Source organism: Leptopilina heterotoma, unplaced genomic scaffold (genome assembly GCF_015476425.1).
Source record: "Leptopilina heterotoma isolate Lh14 unplaced genomic scaffold, ASM1547642v1 Lhet_166, whole genome shotgun sequence".
In the NCBI taxonomy this organism is placed as follows: domain Eukaryota; kingdom Metazoa; phylum Arthropoda; class Insecta; order Hymenoptera; family Figitidae; genus Leptopilina; species Leptopilina heterotoma.
The window spans coordinates 314,433-334,244 of NW_025110882.1; the positions used below are offsets into that span (position 1 = coordinate 314,433).

Here is a 19,812-nt window from a genome sequence, read left to right on the forward strand (position 1 = left end):
TGCTACAAGTCTGAGAAAAGTCAGGGATTTTTATTAAAAGTACTGGAAAAAATTAAATTTTTAGAATTCATAAGAAAATTTTGAATTTTTGAGTCATTTTTCTAAATTATTAATTTATAGAAGAATTTTAGTTAAAAACAAAAAAAAATTTGAATTTTAGAAAAATTACAGAAATGTTTGAAGAAATTCAATTATCTTCATATTTAAAAAAAATTCTCGTCAAAATTTCAATTATCTTTAAGAAAAATAAAATTCTTCTTTAAAATTCAATTATTTTCAAAAACTTTTATAAAATTCTAAGCAAATATGAAATTATTTTCATAAATAATAAAAATTTCGGAAGAATTCAATTATTTACAAATTTTTTCGTAATAATTCAATTCTGTTCAGAAATTAAAAAATTCTTTTTTAGAATTCAATTATTTTCATGAGAAATAAAACTCATTATAGAATTTCAATTATTTTCAATACAATTTTACACCCGAATTTTTTATGAAAATTCAATTTTGAGAGAAACATTCATTTATTTAATAAATTATTTATTTTTGAATTTAAATAATTGAATTTCAGTTGGAATTTTAGATAATAATTGAATATTAAAAGCAATGTAGCATAAATTTTTAGAAATAATTGAATTTTGAAAAACTTTAATTAAATTTTTTTTTGAAATTATTTTCAATATTTCCATATTTTTTTCAATAATTTCAATTGAAATATTTGAAAGAATTTTCAAATAATCAAAATTTCGTAAAATTTATTGAATTATAAACAAATATATTTGTAAATTCTCTAGTAACTTTTGCAAAAAATTATTAAAAATAATTAATAATTGTTATTTAATTTTTTTGGAAGAATTTTAATATAATTTTTGGAATTAATTACAGTTTTCGAAGAATTTACTTAAAATTCTATTAAAAATAATTGAATTCCTGCAAAGAATGTTATTATTAATAACAATAATTGAATTTTTTCAAAGAATTTTATTAAATTTTTTAATTAATTGAATTCTTGAGACAAATATTATTTATAAAAACAATTAAATTTTTATGAAGAATTTTATAAAAATTTTTGAAAATAATTGAATTATTTGGAACAATTTTATTATTATTTATGAAAAAATTGAATTATTATTATTGTGAATAATTTTATTGTCTATGAAAGTAATTGAATTCTTGCGAATAATTTTATTAGAATTTTTCATAATAATTGAATTTCTGAGAAGAATTTTAATATTTTTATAAATAATTCAATTTTTACGAATAATTTTATCATCCATGAAAATAATTGAATTCTTGTGAAGAATTTTACTAAAATTTTTTTAAATAATTGAATTCTTTTGACAAATTTTATTAAAATAGTAGATTTTGAAAATATTTTAATTTCAGCAAAGAATTTCATTATTTGTAAAGTGTAATTGAATCTTAGCAAAAAATTTTTAAAAATAATTACTTTTCTCGAGGAATTAATTAAAAATTGAATAAAAAATAATTTAAATCTTATGAAAAATGTTGTTATTCATGATAATAATTGAATTCTTACAATGAATTTTATTACATTTTTTTAAATAATTGAATTGATGTGAAAAATTTTATTATTTATAAAAATAATTAAATTCTTGCTAATGATTTTATTAAAATTTTTAATATAATTGAATTTTTAAATCAGGGAAAATCAAGATTACATAATTTTTTGTGGCAACCCTAATTGTGGTCGTAGAAATTAAATTCCATCTTCAAATTAAGTTGCATTTCTTAATATTGAAATTGAATAATTTTCTTTCACTTTTAGCTACTTTTTACACACATTTACATTTTCTACCAATTATTTTTTGCAAAATACTTTTTTTTTATTTTATAAATTTGTGAAATATTTACATTTTTTTGAGGAATTGGAAATTGGATTGAATTCAAATTCTCAATAATGGAATGTGGCCAGAACTAAATATAAAAAGCATTTTTTATACAAAAAAAAAAGTGCAATTTTAAAGTAAAGTCGTGATTGAAAATTTTGTCGAGTCACAACAATCAATTTTCATTTATTACTTATTTTTTCAATGTTTTTAAAAATTCAACAAAATTTTCGACCAAGGAAAGCAAAACGAACCGAATTCTGCAACGAAAACCCAAAAAAAGAAAATAAAAATTGCGCCAAAAGCTATGAGAGAAAAGTCTGCTATAAATTAAAGAGTTATCCGTATTAACTATCTCTCGAGTTTTGTAAACTAAACTAAAATTGTAGTTTCCATTTATCAATTTTTTTTTTGGAATGATCTACTTTCGTCTTGGAATCATGGCGTAAAGTATATAAATCTAGAATCATTTATAAAAAAAAATTATATTCACGTCTCCGTTGGTTTATTCAAGCCAAAATTTTCAGACCATGAAAAATGAAATAGGTCGCATTTTTCTCTCAGCAAAGGTAACGCCAAGATATAAAACTCTGGTTCAGTAATTTTTCATCCAGTATATACGAATGTCTTAGGCAAAGAAGCATAAATAAAAAAAAATATCCGTTTTTTATAAAGCGAAAGCTTGGCCATTGTCCCAATCGAAAACACGACACTTGTAAGACGGAAAAAAATTATATTTCAGGCTGGCCGCAAAAAAATTGCCTAATTTTTTCGAAAACTTCGATTTACATCTGATTGAAAATTTTTCGTCTTTCTTTCCCGACATGCGGCCATCCTGATTTCCGGAAAAGAAGCAAAAAATGAATAATTTAGTTAAAAAAAAAATTCCTTGTTCCGATAGTTGAAAAATAGTTTGAAAAATATTTTGAAAAAAGAAACGGAAAAGAATAAAATAAAAAAGTAAAATCGGCCCACGTAGAATGTAAACCTATCATAGAGAGAATGAAACCTACTTCGATCCAGAGATTTGTAAAGCCCACCTCGGCCATTTTTGACTTTGCATATTCGATTCGTATTGCTCCCCGGTCGGAGGAGACCAGAAGGGATCCTTGAAGAGTGGCCATTGCTTGGGCCGCGTAGCGAACATCTTGATATTCGACAAAGGCCACTGGCGAGCCTCCCTTCGTATGCATACGAAGCCGACAGAAACCAGGAAAACTGTGCATAAACAAGAGAAGCGTACAATACGTGCTCTAGTTAGTCTAGTTAGTAAAGTAGTTAAACACCGTTAAAAATTCCACCAGCCCGAGAAAAATTATTCAATTACATACACACAAAATAATAAAATAATAATAGGTACATTAAATCAAAGGCTAAATTAATCAAAGGCCAAAAATCTATAGCAAAAATTAAACACTCCAAGTTTAGAGAAAATTAATTATATCAAAGTTTACATAAAATTTACAAAAGCCAACTTTATATAAAATTAACTAAATCAAAATTTATATAAAATTTACTAAATCAAACTTTATATAAAATTTATTAAAGCCAACTTTATATAAAATTAATTAAATTAAAGTTTATATATACATACAGGCTTCGTACTCGGTAATTAATTTTAAAAAAGTAGCTCATCTAAAAATTAAATTTGACGACTCAATTTTTTTAAAATTTCTAAATTAAATTACATTCAAAAATAGATTAAATTGCTTTCAATAAATATTTAAATATCCATTACTTTCTCCACAGGAATTAAAATATTTAATTTTTAATTTTAATTTTTCATTTTAATCAAATTTTCCGAAAGAGTTGAATTATTTGCTTAGATAATAAAATTCTTCGCAGGAATTCAATTATTTTCAAAAATTTGAATTAAAATCTTCGAAAAAATTCAATAATAATACAAAAATTTGGATAAAATTCTTCCCAAGAATTCAATTCTTTAAAAAAGTGACAAAATTCTTCGTAAAAATTCAATTATTTTCAAAAATTTGAATAAAATTCTTCGTAAGAATTCAATTCTTTAAAAAAGTGACAAATTAAATTATTTTTTTAAATACAATTTTAATAAAATTACTCGAAAGAATTTAATTATTTTAAAAAATGATGGTAAAATTCTTAAATGGAATTTAATTATTTTAAATATTTTAATTAAATTCATTTAATTAATTCAAATATTTTCAAAAGCTGTAAAAATATTATGAAAAGAATTTAATTATTTCCTCAAAATTTCAATGAAATTCAGTAATAAAATGTTTAATTACAATTATATATTAGCAAACATTCCATTAAAATTGAATCGTGAATTTCAAAAAAGGCTCAACTCTAAAAACCATAAGTGTCATCATTTTTACATAACAAATAACAGTAAAAATGACTCTCACGATTTTTAGTAAAAATCATTGAATTGAAGAAATTTTTTTAAAAAAATGAAATTTTGCCATGAATTTTATTAAAATTGTTGAAAATTTTTATTCAGATTTCAATTCAAAAAAACTTTTAAGATTTAATTTAAAAATTTTCACTATCACTTTCCAATTTTTCTTTATTTAATTTTAAACAGGATTATATATAAATATTCAATTATTATCTAGAATTTTAACTGAAATTCAACATTTATTAGAAAATTCTACGAGAATTCAATTATTTAAATACAGAAATAAATAATTTATGGAACAATTAAATATTTCTTAAAATTGAATCTTGCGACAAATTTTAAAAATAATTTTGAAAATAATTGAATTATTTCAAAAAATTCGAATTCGAATTTTATTTAAATCTTTGAAGACAATTACAATAATAATAAAAAATAAAATTTGTAAAAATACAAATTTAATTGTTTCTAAGGAAAATTTAAGTTCGTACAAAATTTTTTTGAAAATAATTGAATTTTTACGACAAATTTGATTAAAATTTTTGAAGACAATTACATTCTTTTAAAAAATTTAATTAAAAATGAATTGAAAAAAATTATTAAATTCTAATAAACAAATTATATCAAATTTTTTGAAAATAATTTAATTCTTTTGAAGAATTTTCATAAAATTTTCATAAAATTCATTTAAAATTGCACAATAAAAATAATTGAAATTCTGCGATGAGTTTTATTAATTATGAAAATAATTGAATTTTTGTAATGAATTTTATTAGAATTTTAAAAAATAATTGAATTCTTGAGACGAATGTTATTATTTATAAAAATAATTGAATTTTTGCAAAGAATTTTATAAAAGCTTTGGAAAATAATTGAATTATTTCCAAAAATTTTATTATTATTTTTGCGGAAAAATTGAATTCTCATTGTAAATAATTTTATTATCTATGAAAATAATTGAATACTTTTGGGAAGTCAATCAATCCGAGACCATATCGAATTAAACACAAATATAAAAGAAAAATGTTAAATGTAACTAAATAGAAAATAAAATTTTCTGCTTTATAATTCAAACTACTTTCTTATTCCCTTTTTAATAAGTCCAAAAAGAATCTCATTCAATACTTCTAAGGAAGCCATTTACTTATTTACTCTTGCCATTACTTCGAAAGCCATTTACTTTGGAAATTCCATCTACAAGTGCACTTCTTTTTTTCTATTCTGATATAATACATTTTTAACGGTGTAATTATAAGAACAATGTCGCACTTGTTTTTTTTTCGTTTTGTTTTTTATTCGTGAATGCGGTATAAAAAATTTAATTTGAATTTATATTTTCAGGGATCACACTGATTTTTTCATGTTAGGTATTTCATATTAGGATTTTAATTTTCAAAAAGGGAATATAGTTTAAAAAAAAGAAATTTAGGAACATTTTTGAAAATAATTGAATTCTTTAGAACAATTTGATTACTTTGGAAAATAATTGAATTCCTTAAAAGAATTTTATTATTTATAAAAATAATTCAATTCTTACGAATAATTTTATTATCCATGAAAATAATTGAATGTTTGCAATGAATTTTATTAAAATTTCTCAAAATAATTGATTTCTTTACTACAATTTTTTTTAAATTTCCGAAAATAATTGAATTTTTGCGATGAATTTTATAAAAACTTTTGAAAATAATTGAATTATTTGGAAGAATTTTATTATTATTTATGAAAAAATTGAATTATTATTGTGAATAATTTTATTCAAAATAATAATTGAATTCTTGTACAGAATTTAATTAAAATTTTTCAAAATATATTTTTTTTAAATTTCCAAAAATAATTGAATTTTTGCGATGAATTTTATAAAAACTTTTGAAAATAATTGAATTATTTGGAACAATTTTATTATTATTTATGAAAAAATTGAATTATTATTGTGAATAATTTTATTGTCCATGAAAATAATTGAATTTTTGCGAAGATTTTTATTGAAATTTTTCAAAATAATTGAATTCTTGAGAAAAATTTTATTATTTATAAAAATAGTTCAATTCTTACGAATAATTTTATTTTCTATGAAAATAATTGAATAATTGTTACCTAAAAATGTATTGTTTCTAAAAATAATGGGAAAAGAGTAGAAAATTTATAATTTTAGGTGTTAATTAATTTTGGGGATAAAAAAGGGGAAAAGGGAAATAAAGTAAAAAAAACAGAGAATTAGGTAAAAAAGGAAGCATCTGCGATCCCTGTTTTTACTTTTATGATAGTAGTAAATAATTTTTCTTCTGTATAAAAGTAACAAAATTTTATACATTAGATAAAATTTGATTCAGTGTTTCTAGAAGTGAAGAAAGCGCAACAATGTTTTCAAGCAAATATGCATAGGTGGTTTAACAAGAAAAGAAAATTAATTAAAAAAACTGTGATGTCTGGGTTCAGGAGAATGAAAAATAATTATATTCACAATTGACTAGTTTTCAGGTAATCAAATTCAATCCCCGAACTAAAATTAACCTGTCAGTCATAAAAATTGAAACCATTCTAGTTGAAAAATCTATCAAAAATAAAAAAAAGTCTCAACTTTTCAGATGAATATATTGTTTTTAAATGCTTCATTTTAAGTCGAATTTCAAAGCTTTGATTGTCTTTCCATTTTTTTTTTATCATGCGGAAATAAATTCTGTTTTTGAATTGATATTTAAATTTGTAAATATTCTTTTCATGCCTTAGGTAAAAGTAGGCATGCCTTAGGTAAAAGTTATTGATTAAATTCATGTTAATGGTAATGAATATTATAGGCTTGGTAGTTGCTATTGATTATGGTAAAATGTCATGGGGTTTAGGAAACAGGGGTATTAAGTATATACACTGGTATGTGCTTAACACAGACAGCTACGCCAATGGCGATGATTAGCGAATATTGGTGAGTACTAAAACCAATGAGTAGACAAAATGATTTATAGGGCAGTCATCGATCACGGTAAACAATCACGAGCACTAACAAATGCACATGTGGAATTTTGTTTGATTAAATCGTTTAACTGGCAGAATTATATTCATCGAGAGAAAAAAATTTATTGTCCCCTCATTATATAGTTAGAAATCAGAAAGTTCTTTTACCAGACTTCGCACTCGATAATTCATTTTCAAAAAGTAGCAAAAAGTAGCTTTTAAACTAAAAAAAAAAAGTGGTAAAAAATAGATATCGAAAAATTAAACATAAGGCCAAAAAAATTAATTAATTAATTAATTAAAAATTAAATTAATTACACTTCACAAAACTGACAAAAATTCTTTTATTTTCCTGACTTTTCCCTAATTTTTATTAAAAATATTTACTTCTTTTTTACCCTGCAAATAAATTGAATTCCTGCAACTAATTTTATTATTCATCAAAGAATTTAAATATTTATACAAAAATAATTGAATTCTTGCGAAGAATTTTTGAAAAATTTTTAAATAATTGATTTCTTTCGCCTAATTTAAGCAGATTATAATTAAAATAATTGAATTATTGAGCAATTTTTATTATTCATGAAAAGAATTGAATTCTTACGAAGATTTTTACAAAATTTTTTTTAAATAATTGAATTCTGTTTAGAAATTTTATGAAAATAGTAGATATTCAAAATCATTGAATTGAATGAATTGAATTCTTTTTTAATTGAATTTTTATTGAATTCCAAAAAGTTTTAAAAAATAATTAAATTTTACAAAGAATTCTATTAGAATTTTTGACAATAATTGAATATCTGTGTGGTATTTTATTAAATTTTTTTTGAAAATAATTGAATTCCTAAAAAGCATTTTATTATTTGTGATAATAATTGAATTCTTGCGAACGCTTTTATTAGAATTTTTTAAAACAATTGAACTTTCGGGAATAATTTTGTTATTTATTTATAATAATTGAATTCTATCGAAGGTGTATTTTATGTAAATAATTTAATTCTTGCGAAGAATTTTATTAAAATCTAAAAGAATAATTGAAATATTTAAAAAAAATTAAATTAAAATTGTATTTAATTCTTTCGAAGAATTTTATTGAAATTTTCCAAAATACTTGGATTTTTTGCACAGAATTTTATTGAAATTTATGAAAATAATTGAATTTTTTGCACAGAATTTTATTGAAATTTAGGAAAATAATTGAATTCTTGAGAAAAAATTTATAAAAACATTTAACAATAATTGAAGTATTAGGAACAATTTTTTGTATTATTTTATTTATAAAAAAAATAAAAATTGTAAATAATTTTGTTGTCTATGAAAATAATTGAATTCTTGCATAGAATTTTATTCAAATTTTCGAAAATAATTGAATTCTTGACAAGAATTTTATTATTTATAAAAATAATTCAATTCTTACGAATAATTTTATTATCCATCTAAGAATAATTGAATTCTTTGAAAGAATTTTAAAAAAAACATTTTTTTAAATAATTGATTTTTATGAGGAATTGAAATTAAAATGTTAAGAAGAATAATTACATTTTTCGAGCAATTCCTGTAAAATTGTATTAAAAATAATTAACATCCTGCGATAAATTTAATTATTTATGAAAATAATTGAATAGTTGCAAACAATTTTGATAACATTTTCAAAAGTAATTGAAAATCTGAGAAGAATTTTATTATAAACAAAAATAATTGAATTATTACGAAAAATTTTATTAAAATGTTTAAAAAGAATTGAATTTCTGTGAAAAATTTTATTTTTTTTTAAATAACTGAATTCTTTATAAGAATTTTATAAACATTGTCTTAAATAAGCAATTTTTTCCAAATTTAATAAATATTATGAATATTTTATTTTAAATAATTGAATTCTTGTGGAAAATTTTATTTGTGAAAATAATTGAATTTTTCGATTAATTAATTTAAAATAATATCAGAAATAATTTAAATTCTTCGATGAGTTTTATTATTTATGAAAATAATTAAATTCTTGCTTAGAATTTTATCAAAATTTTTTTTTTAAAAATTGTATTTCCATGAAAAGTGTTATTATTAGGAAAGTAATTGAATTATTTTGAAGAATTGTATAAAAATGTTGTTAAATAATTGATTTTTTCGACATTTTTTTGAAAATACTATTCTAAATTAATTGAATTCCTGTGGAAATTTTATTATTTATGAAAATAATTGAATTTTAGATGAGTTTTATCAATTTTTTTTTTAAATTGAATTCTTTTGCGAAATTTGATGAAAATACTATAAATATTGAAAATAATTGAATTTCGAATATTTTTTGAAAATAATTGCATTTCAAATACTTTTTGAGAATAATTGAATCGTATTAAAGAATTTGATTACAAGTTTTAAGAAAATTTTTTTTATTTCTAGTATTAGCGAATTTTTAAAGTAGTAGAAATTGTCAAAAGAAAACAGAAATAGTAGCAATTAGTGGCTAAAATCTAAAAAAAAGTACCCAAATAGTAGCATAACGTAAAAAAAGTAGTAAATACCTAGTAGGTTTTAGTAGATGAGTGCGAAGCCTGTTTTACTTTTTTCCGGTTCTATCTAATAGCATACAGAAAAAATACAGACAATTTAAAATTTATCGACAAAAAATTACACAGAGAAAAATTTATGTGTAGTCAATTTAAAATGACTTGAGAGTAAACATAGAGAAAAATTGATCAACCACAATTTTTTACGAATTAAAATTCATTGATAAATTAAAAATTTAGAGTTACACAAAAATAATTTCGAAGCATTGGCAAATGAAATTGAAGATGAGAGAAATGAAAGAAGTGCTTCGTTGACTGATAATTATGGAAATGTTGTAATATAGAGACAAGTTAGAATTAGAGTGAAATGAGAATAGAATGATAATGGGATATGGTGCGAATATTGTGCCATGTGAAATTACTGGGATTTGCCGATAAAATAAAGGCGAAATCGTCTAAAGCAAAGGTGGAAGTTTATCTGGAATCTGAATTCTAAACTCTAAACAGTCCTTTCCCCATAGACTATTACTGACACAAGTACTGACACAAGTACAAGTACAAGTATGGTGTATATGCGTTTTACTTGAAATCAGAGTTTGAGAAATATGTAAGCGAATAACGGTATAACGGTTTTCTGGGTAGAGCAGCTTGCTGATGTAATTTCACTCTAGAAATCCTGCTCCTGTAGACTGTAGAAAAACAAACTCTCCTCAAGTTTCAAAGAGAAACCTATTGATTTTTAAATCCTCTAATTCGCCTCTTTTATTTTTATCATCAACTTTTTTTGTCTATGATCAAAGGCGATATTCAAATTAAATACGAGATGGCTGTGATATTAATTTAATTATGGATATTTTTCTTTTAGATATTGTTCTTTTAGATGTTCTTTTAGTTCTTTTGGATCTACCTTTAAATGTTCTTTTGGATTTTCTTTTACTTCTTTTGGATGTTCTTTTAGTTCTTTTGGATTTTCTTTTAGATATTCTTTTGGATCTTCATTTAAATGTTCTTTTCAATGTTCCTTTAATTGTTTATTTTGATGTTCTTTTAGATGCCAAGCTTCGTACTCAGTTACTTAAATCTACTATTTACTACATTTTATACGATTTGATACTATTTTAATACTTTTTTTTTAGATTTGTGGCACTGAAAACTACATTTTTCTATGTTTGAGAATTTACACTACTTTAAATTCGCTAATAGTTGGAATAAAAAAAATTATTCTCAAAAATTTTAATCAAATTCTTAGAAACAATTTAACAAATTTTCATAAAATTCTTTCAAACGATTTAATAATTTACAAAAAATTTTCTAAATTCAATTATTTTTAATATCTACTATTTTAAGAAACAATTTCCCGAAAAGAATTTATTTATGTACTAAACAAATTTAATACAATTCTTTGCAAACATTCAATTATTTCCTTAAATAATAAAATTTTTCTTTGGAATTCAATTATTTTTGAAAAATCTAATAAAATTCTATGCACAAATTCAATTATTTTGAAAAATTTTCAAAACATTCTTTGCAAAAAATCAATTATTCTCATGGATAATAAAATTATTCGTAAGAATTGAATTATTTTTTTATAAATAATAAAATTCTTCTGAGGAATTCAATTATTTTGAAAGATTTCAATAAAATTCTATGCAAGAATTCAATTATTTTAAAAAATGTCATTAAAATTCTTCGCAAGAATTCAATTATTTTCATGGACAATAAAATTATTCACAATAATAATAATTCAATTTTTTCATAAATAGAATTTCATAAAATAAAATTGTTTCAAATAATTCAATTATTTTTAAATGTTTTTATAATATTCTTCATAAGAATTCAATTATTTTCGAAAATTTTTAATAAAATTCTATGCACAACTTCAATTCTTTTGAAAAATTTCAATAACATTTTTTGCAAAAATTCAATTATTTATATCCTTATTAATAAAATCAGATGTCTGTCTGTACATTGCTTAAAACTTCAAAATGTTAACATGATTAGTTATTATGGACATCAGAGATTCCAAAAATGTTCTTAAAAAATTTAATGTATGTATGTATGTATGTATGTATGTATGTATGTATGTATGTATGTATGTTTGTCTGTCACAAAAACTTTGTACCCCAATCACACAAAAACATGTGAATCGATTTAAGTCCAACTTGGTAGGTTATTAGGTATTGACCCAAGGAAGGTTTATAAATTTACAGATTTAAAAAATATTAATTAGAACGGGAGATATTCAATTTTTTCAAAAAATTCAAAAAATCGAAAATTTCAAAATTTTTTATTTTTCATGGATTGCTTTTGAAGTTTATATACTTGAGTATTATATGTTATTTAGTCACATTATAGCATAACTTTGCAAAAAATAAAGTCCTATAACTAATATGTAAGTATAAAAATGTTTTCAAAAAATCGAAAATTTCAAAATTTTACATTTTTTTATGGATTGCTTTTAAACTTTCTATATTTGAGTATTACATGTTATTTGGTCACATTTTAGCATAATTTTTCAAAAAATACTATTCTACAACTAAGATGTAAATATAAAAATATTTTCAAAAACTTGAAAAATGGAAAATTTCCAAATTTCACAATTTTTAATGGATAGCTTTTAAACTTTCTAAAAATGAATATTATATGTTATTTAGTCAGATTTTATCATAATTTTGCAAAAAATACTATCCTACAAGAAATATAAAAAAATTTTCAATATATCAAAAAATCGATACTAATTACTATATGAAGTATAATTCAGTAGTATTTTTGGAGTCTCTGATTAATATTTTGATGTCAAAATAGTGCAATTCAAAATTATTTATCAAATCAATCTAATATTTTCAAGAAGTTCAGAAATATTGAAAATGGAAATTTTTTATGATTAAAATGATTTCGCAGGATGTCAAGAATTGTAAGTCACCTGTGATACAATACAAGCATATTATGCCACTAGGCAAAAACTTACATGTTAAAACGTTTTTTCATTTTAACTCTAGATTTAACTTTAAGAGATGTTTTGAGCAATGTAAAGACAAAAGTTAACACGGTGTCTATTTTTGTTTAACAAAATTCCCTGCTTTGTCCAAACTTTTCACGGTTTATCTCTTTTTTGTCAAATTTAAATTTACTTGATTTTATCCATAAATAAATCTACAAATGGCTATAAAAATTTACTTATTTTATGAAAATACTGTTTCTTAAGTTCATATAAATATAGATTGTATTACTTGCTGTCGTACAGTTTTCTGTTTATACTAATACATTTAACTGGGTATCTACCAAACGGGAAAAACTGTAAAAAGCTGGGAATATGCCGAACCGGGAATTTTCCTATCAAATTAAGAAAAAGTTTCATTATATTAATTCGCTTTTAAAAAATTGCTTTTTACTTCAATTTTTATTGATGTATAATATTTATGAAAACAGACCCGAGTCAAAATTTAAGCTCTACTTTCAGCCTAAAATTTAGGTCTTATGTTAGGTTTTAGCAGTCGTAACGTAGGGTCTACTTGCGATACAATTTGTTCCAATTAGACTCTACTATAACTCCAAAAACTGTATGGAAAATTTAATTTTTTTAATACATTAATTAAAGTACTACAAATTGATAAATATTGTTCTCTGCATTTGAATTGGTTAAAATAACTAATTTGATAACAAAAAGTCAATCACTGATTCAAATAGTAATATTTTCCTACTAAAATAGCTATAATGGTAACTAATTATTATTTTTTTCCGGTCAAATTAAATTCCCTAGCTATTTCCTGATTTTCCAGATTGGTAGAAACTTAAATGTATTGGTAGAAACTAAAACCCGTCGAAGACGGGTACGACAGCTAGTAGATAATAAAATTAATCGTAAGAATTGAATTATTTTTATAAATATTAAAATTCTTTTTTGGAATTCAATTATTTTAAAACATTTCAATAAACTTCTTCCCAAGAATTCAATTATTTTCAAAAGTTTTTATAAAATTCTTCGCAAAAATTCAATTATTTTTTGAAAAAAATAACATTCGTCTGAATAATTCAATTATTTTAGAAAATTTTAATAAACTTCTTCGAACGAATGAATTCAATTATTTTCATAGACAGTAAAATTATTCACAATAAGAATTCAATTTTTTTTTCATAAATAATAATAAAATTGTTCCAAATAATTCAATTATTTTCAAAAGTTTTTATAAAATTCTTTGTAAGAATTCAATTATTTTTTAAATAATAACTTTCGTCTCAAGAATTCAATTATTTTCAAAAATTTTCATGAAATTCATCGTAAAAATTCAATTATTTTCAAAAAATTTTTATAAAATTCCTTGTACGAACTTAAATTTTCTTCATAGCAATTGGATTTGTATTTTTGCAACCTTATTTTTTACTATATTTTTATCTTTTTTTTCCCTAAATAATAAAATTTTTGCAGGAATCCAATTATTCAATTATAATTTCATTTAATTAATTTCAATTATTTTGAATACAACTTTAAATAAATTCTTCGAAAAATGCAATTATTTTTGAAAATTTTATTAAAATTCCTGAAAAGAATTCAATTATTTTCAAAAAATTTTATAAAGTTCTTTATAAGAATTTAATTTTACAAAATAACAAAATATTCAATTATTCAATGAATTATTTATTTTTGTTTACAAATAATTGAATTCTCATAGAACTTTCTAATAAGAATTGATTTAAAATTGAATTACATCAGTTAAAATTATTCTGTTTTCGAATGTAATTTTCAAATTTAGAAATTATAGAAAAATTGAGTCAAAATTTAATTTTTTAGTAGCAATTTTTTTTCTACTTTTCTTCTACTTTTTTCTACTTTTTTCCTACTTTTTTTAATCTTAAAGATACTTTTTGCTACTGTTTCAAAATTAATTATCGAGTACGAAGCCTGAAATACTTTTTAGATATTCTTTTAGATGTTTTAGATGTTTTTAAATGTTTTTTTTAATGTTCTGTTAGAATTTTCTGTTAGAAATTCAGACATTCCGACAGATTTTAAATGGGTGTGTGAAAAAAGTTTTTTAAAGATGTGAAAAAGATACATTAAAACAGAGAAAAGGTATTATTTTTGGTTCATAAAAAAGGAAATATTCCGTAAAATTGAGACTATATTTATTTTTTGTCTAGAACATATTCGGTTAAATAAAAGAAAAATCCAAATCCTATTAAAAAGCGTTGAAAGGGGTTTTTGTAGAGAATTTGTTGTGAAATTGCTTCCTTCCGAAATTGGGCTTTTTAGATAAATTGCAAGCTTGAAAGACTCGGTATGTTACACACACTGAGGATTAAAAGCCTCGTACAGAAACCGAGGCTCATTGCCATGATTCATAAACGTATATAGTTTGCTCGCACTCATAATCGTGGGAAAGTACACTGCAGGAACACGCAGATATATTTTTTCGCGAAAAGAATCATATGCTTGCTCTTTCTCTCTCTCACTCTGAGATCAACATTTCTCGAACAATTTAGAAAAAAAAATCTAGTTACACACCTTTACGGATTTTTTTCTCCTTTAACTATTTTCTATTCGTATAATGTAATTTCATTACTGATTTTTTTTTTTTTAATATTGTTTAGGAATTTATGAATTATTCTTTTCAATTGAAATTGGAAAATGGGAAAAAATTGTAAAACAGTAAATTGTTGCATTTTTCTAAATAATATTATTACAAAATAAGGATAAGTCTACGTTTGAATCAAATACTTTAAGTTTGTTAAAATTTTGGTTAAGTTTAATTCGAAGAAAAGAATTCGAAGAAAGAATTTAATTATTCAAAGGAAGTTTTTAGTTGAAACAAACAAATTTTTGATAGCAATGCTCATCGAACCAGAATTTTTCTGTCTCAAACAAATTTTCTTCTGAGTCTAAATAGTATATTGATAATTATTTTCTATTTTCAAAAAAACATTTACGTTAAATTATTCGTTATAAAGGAGAATAGTGACTTTAGGAAAAATATTATTCGAATCTTTAATGTTTATTTAAAAGAGATGAAATGTTATTTCATAGTTTTACCGTTAATTTCACATGTGCACTATCATTTACTTCAATATTTCCAACCAGTCAATAAATCAATAAGCACCAGAAATTTCTAGATTAGAAACTTGTAATTGAGTTTTGCTCTCTGGCTTGTTATATTCTTGCAATAAAGGAATTATTATACAAGAGAAATCCGAGGAAATTATTAATGATCATGTTAAATGTGAGAGGTTTCAAATATATTGCATATATCTTTTTTTTTCTTCTTCAAATTCTCTCCTCACTCGGGTAAAACATTTCCTTTTTTTGTTTCTGTTTCCGTTTTTATCAGAGTTGCTTTGTGAACGAGTGAATAAAAAAAATGAATTGCTAACAAATAGAGACAACTCGATTCTAAAAAAGAAAATGTTCGTGGCTTCAATTACACTTGAAAGGTCTTTTAAAACTAGAAGGTTTTCAAATTAGAAAGGTCTTAAATTTGAATATCGTTCGCTCTTGAGGGCTTTTAAATCGAATCCCTTTCAAATTTTAAATTCTTCTCAAGTCCTTTACTCATATATTGGAGATCCTTTAATTCTTTGAAATCAGAAATCTCGGGAAAGTGGAATCTGTTTTGCTAAAATTACTATTTGGAAAATTTACTTGTTTATATATGTTTGAGTAAATAATTTGAGGGGAGTGGTGAAATTTGAAACTATGGAAATTTACGTTGTTAGGGTTGTCAATTTATTTTCTAACGCTACTAATTACGTTCCTAAACTTTTTAAGGTATAAATGAAGATATTTTTTTTTGTTATTTAGTTATTTTATTTTTATTTATTTATTATTTAGTTATTTAATTCAATTTGAATTTTATTGCAGAAAAGTTTGCTGTTCATTGAAAAAATTCTATTTATTAACTTTTCAAATTTTGTTATAGTAGAATCCTAAATTCTTGAAAGCTTCAAAGAACTTCTTTTTACAATTTTTACAATTTTTTATTGACAATATTTATTCTCAGATTTCTTGAAAGTTTTGAATAATAATTCGTATCGATTTTGCAAAATTTAGCTTTTTGCCAAAAATACAATAAAAAAAATTCTAAGAATGTTCTAAAAAAATTTATTTTTAATTTAAATTTTTACTAATTTAGAGAATTTTATTACATTTAGAGAATATTGAATAATTTAGTTCTTGCATAGAATTGTACTGACATTTTTTTTAATTCTTCTAAAGTTTATCAAAATTTTTGTAAATAATGGATTTTTCTGATTAATTTTATTATCCATCAAAATAATTTTACTTTTGCAATGAATTCTATTTAAATTTTTAGAAATAATTGATTCGTTTCCTAAAATTTTATTAAAAAAATTTCAAAAATAATTAAATTCTTAAGCATTTTTTGAAAATTTTAGAAAATAGTTGAATCATTTGGAATTATATTATTATTTCTGAAAAAATATTTTTTACCAAAGGGTGGAGGCTATTAAATAAGTAAAGTATTTTTGAAGAGCCCAAAAATAATTAAGCAAAATGCCATAAAAAAGAAAAAAAAATGTTGAATTTTAAGAAATTCGGTTTTTTGAATTTTTGATAATATTGAATACTTGTTAAGAATTTTGTTATCTTTGAAAATAATTGAATTATATTTGCAACAATTAAACAATTAAAATAAAATATTTCGTAATTTGCATAATAATAATAATTTGCGTGAAAAATATTCATTGAATTAGAAAAGGCTTTAGTAATCATTAAATCATTCTAAAGATTTGTACCTAGATTTTGAAAATAAAAATAAAATTCTCTCTAAAGTGAATTTAGATAAAATATAAATCTTTTCAAGAGAAGAAAAGAAGTGTTTGGTTTCCGAGTTTCGTGAATATATATATACACAAGCTTTTCTTTTGTAGAGATTTCTGATATGTTGGTGGGAAATAAAGTGAGACAGGAGAAAATTGGCCAGAAAATAGAGGATGACTGCTGGATGCGACAACAATCTAAATCTAGTGTCGAGAGAAATGCATCGGTGAATCTTACCTGTTGAAGATCTCCTTGAGCTCGTGCTCGGAGACGAATTGACCTAGGTTCGCCACGAAGAGGGTTGAGCAGGGCGCATTACTGACGGCGATGCTTGGCTGCGACGACGAGGAACCTACCGGTGACGCCAATGCTGGCGATGGTAAAAAGTGCGGTAACGAGGCGTGTATCGACGTCAACGTGGTAGGATGCGGTAGTGACATGGGCGCCTGAAAGAGCAAACACCATTCATAATTAGTTTCAAATTCACAACCAAAAACGCTACACTTTACTTTGCCCAATCAACTATACACACTCTTATCGATAATTATTTCATCAAGACTTGAATCTTCCATTTCAAATTAATTAAAAAGGATTAATTAATCAACTCGTTTCTCAATTTAAACTCAGTAAATAATCTCCCTTTTTCAAATTTTTCCCCATTCAAGAAAAGTCTATTTTCTACAAACTTTTTTTTTACCCAAAGATCCGGAAATTATAGGGCAAGTGTTTGATTATCAGTCCGTATTTCCGTTTCAATGAATTTCAAACAATTTCAAATGAAATGTAATTAATGAACTTTTGCGACTCTAGAGAGGGTTGGAAAAGATTTTTTCTTTAAATGTTGTAACTTTTTTTGTGTTTCGTGTCTTATCGCGCTATCTAAACCCACCCTGATGAATTTAATGAATTTAATGAATTTAATATTTGTGGAAATAAATGTGTTTGTAGTCATGAATATGCACGAGTGTGTGATCTACATTAATGTATTTTAGAAATTAGAAACCAGTATTTTCCGACTAGAATTTCAATATTTGGATATAATACACCATTCGAATATTAACAGTAAAAAATAGCGAAAAGCAAAAATTTATTTTATTCAAAAAGATCAAATTTGTTTCCTGTCAATATATAAAAAATTTTGATTTAATCATACGGTATTCGGTTGTTTATAATTGAAAAAAAATATTGTTTATAAATTTACGTCATCTGGAAATATTTTTCGCCGTAAACTCTTTTTAATTTGAAGCTTCGGTATTTAAATTGTTTATAACTCGAGAGTTTAATTTTTGCCATTTTACATATGAAAAAAAAATAAACACCGGTTTTGAGATTGATTTCAAAATTAAAAGCCAGTGGTGAAAATTGATCACCTTCGCAACTGTGTAAAAAAAGTGAAAAATAATTTCAAACCGTTCAGCGTCTCTACAAAGTTTACAATCAAAATTTTAATACGAGAAAAATATTTCTTCTTTTTAGTGACAGAATATTAGACACGTTTTTTTTTACAATGATTTTTTTCAAACAAAAGATTTGGCTTTTTTTAAATTATGTAAAAATTCACCAGTAAGCGAAAATATGAAAATTTCCGCAGAAAATTGAATAAAAATGGCAAATATTTTAACAGGAAAAAGAAGAAAATATTTTTCAACAATTTTCGAGTTGGAAAAAAGTGCAGTTATGGAATAAATAGTGGTGAATAAATAAAAAGAGTAAATAAATAAAAATTATTATCCGTCAATTGAAATCTGTCCTGAACGATTTTTTAAAAATTCGGAAAGAATCATTTTTCCAATAAAAACAAATTAAAAAATTGACTGCAAAAAAAAATTTAAAAAAAATAGTTTACAAAGTTTCAAAGTGTGTAAACACCTTGAAATTTTTTTTTATTTTTAAAAAAATTAAAAAATTATTGACTGAAGGTGAAAATTAAAAAATAATTTATAAAGTTTCAAAGTAAGCACTTTGTGTAAACACTTTGAAAGTTTATAAATTTTTTTTTAAATACCTGACGCAATATTTTTCCAATAAAATTTGAATTTGGAAAATAAATAAATAAATTTGGTTCATTTGAACATTCGGAACTTTAGGGTCATTCTAAATGCAAATGCACATATCGAGTTCACAAATAAAAATTAAGAATTCATATGAAATAGAAAGATCATGCTAAATAATTTGATCTAATGATCATTAGATAAGATGTAGATATTTTAATCACTTTTTAATTTTACTAATCCAATATCGCGGTGTGAGTTTAATTTTAATTATGCGGAGAAAATGATAATTAGATACTATGAATATTACGTCGAACCGTAAATTGATTATACATATATTCAAAATGATAAGAATTAAATTAAATGGAAATTAT

General features: G+C 22.7%; 2 protein-coding genes across 4 annotated transcripts in view; one reads left to right on the forward strand and one right to left on the reverse strand.

Moving 5' to 3' along the window:
* LOC122499272 (aquaporin-like) overlaps window positions 1–19,812 on the forward strand; it is a 240,862-nt gene that overhangs the window by 132,577 nt on the left and 88,473 nt on the right. The gene's annotated exons all lie outside the window — the stretch shown is intronic.
* LOC122499270 (protein couch potato) overlaps window positions 1–19,812 on the reverse strand; it is a 101,221-nt gene that overhangs the window by 1,130 nt on the left and 80,279 nt on the right. For 2 of the 3 annotated variants that reach the window (XM_043607521.1, XM_043607520.1), the window contains 2 exons: window positions 17,685–17,893; window positions 2,863–3,067 (listed from right to left, as the gene is read on the reverse strand). In XM_043607521.1, coding sequence (XP_043463456.1) covers window positions 2,863–3,067; window positions 17,685–17,893 — 414 coding nt within the window. The remainder of the gene's footprint in view (window positions 1–2,862; window positions 3,068–17,684; window positions 17,894–19,812) is intronic. The other variant, XM_043607522.1, reaches the window with a different exon arrangement.